The 1,236-nt window shown below is 45.6% G+C and overlaps 1 protein-coding gene across 5 annotated transcripts in view; it reads left to right on the forward strand.

Annotated features, from left to right (window-relative positions):
• The first annotated feature begins 469 nt into the window (after positions 1-469).
• Positions 470-1,236, forward strand: part of LOC106880055 (F-actin-uncapping protein LRRC16A) — a 507,909-nt gene continuing 507,142 nt past the window's right edge. For all 5 annotated transcript variants that reach the window (XM_052969341.1, XM_052969359.1, XM_052969344.1 and 2 more), the window contains exon 1: positions 470-493. In XM_052969341.1, coding sequence (XP_052825301.1) covers positions 485-493 — 9 coding nt within the window. In that variant the 5' untranslated portion in view covers positions 470-484. The remainder of the gene's footprint in view (positions 494-1,236) is intronic.

Consider the following 1,236-nt stretch of genomic DNA (forward strand, 5'->3'; position numbering starts at 1 on the left):
TTCTCTACAGAGATGTTGACTCTCTCTGTGCCCCTTTCTGGCCCTCTTCCTCTATGGAGCAGGTCGTAAACCTTTCCTGGCATGTATAAAAGATGTTTTTTACGTGCCACCTGCATGGGAGCCAGTCCAGCGGCACTGTCAACGACCTCACTCAAATGATTTTCTAACGTGCCACCAGCACAAGTGCTAGAAAGCAACGCTGGTAATGATTATGCTCAAATGGTGCTATTTATGGGCCACTAGCACAGAAGCCAGACAGCTGCTCTGGCAGTGAGCACACTTGGACAGTGCTGTTAGTGCTCCACTGGCACAGGTGCCAGTCATCAAGTATGATTCAATTACGATTTCACTTGCCCCAACAGGTCTTAGTCGGGTTTCTTTCAGTTTCCATCTACCAAATCCATTCACAAGACTTTGGTCAGCCTGAGGCTATAGTAGAAGACACTTGCCCAAGGTTTCACACAGTGGGAATGAACCCGGAACCATGTGGTTGGTAAGCAAGCTACTTTATTTCAATAAATTTCGCCATTAACGGTATTACATAGAGGGGACAAACAAAGTCAGACAAACATGAAGTAGCTGCAGGCTGGACATGGACATTAATGAGATGAGGGTGATAAGGATGAAACAAATAATGAGAGAGGCACCATTGCCCGCCGACTGATAACCCCTCGAAAACGTTGTTCTTTTTTTCCTTTTAAAATTACAATTATTCCACAATTTCTATATATTAACAATTTCAATATATTAACAATTAAAAATATCACAATTTTCCTCATTCCACCCCTCCGCAAGCAGATATGCTGCCCCGGCTAAACAAGTGTCTATTGTTAGGCTTGAATTTGCGGCAAGGTAGAAGAAATCTTTATGGTTATATTTTTCTATGACTTTTGCCAATATGTTGTCATTTAGAACCTTCGCAGTCACCTGCAGAGGCCATGTGGAACTACTCGCACAATCCGAGTAGCTCCTATCTTGGCTGCACTCGCGGTCCAAGAATTCATTCACCGCCCCTCCCTCATAGTACATGGTAATATAATCATTATCCTCACTGGGAGGGATGTCAGCCACTCTGTCATCGGCGCAATTCCCGGTGGCAGAGTTTTCCTCTCCGGGGGCACACTTCTCATCGGAGAGGCCTCAGGTTCGGTCGGCAGCACGTCCGCCGACCGTCTCCTGTTTCTCCTTTTCTTTTTTTTTCTTTTACCGGTTGCAGGGTTCAGGGCATCCTTTGGC

Source organism: Octopus bimaculoides, chromosome 1, assembly GCF_001194135.2.
Source record: "Octopus bimaculoides isolate UCB-OBI-ISO-001 chromosome 1, ASM119413v2, whole genome shotgun sequence".
Taxonomy (NCBI): domain Eukaryota; kingdom Metazoa; phylum Mollusca; class Cephalopoda; order Octopoda; family Octopodidae; genus Octopus; species Octopus bimaculoides.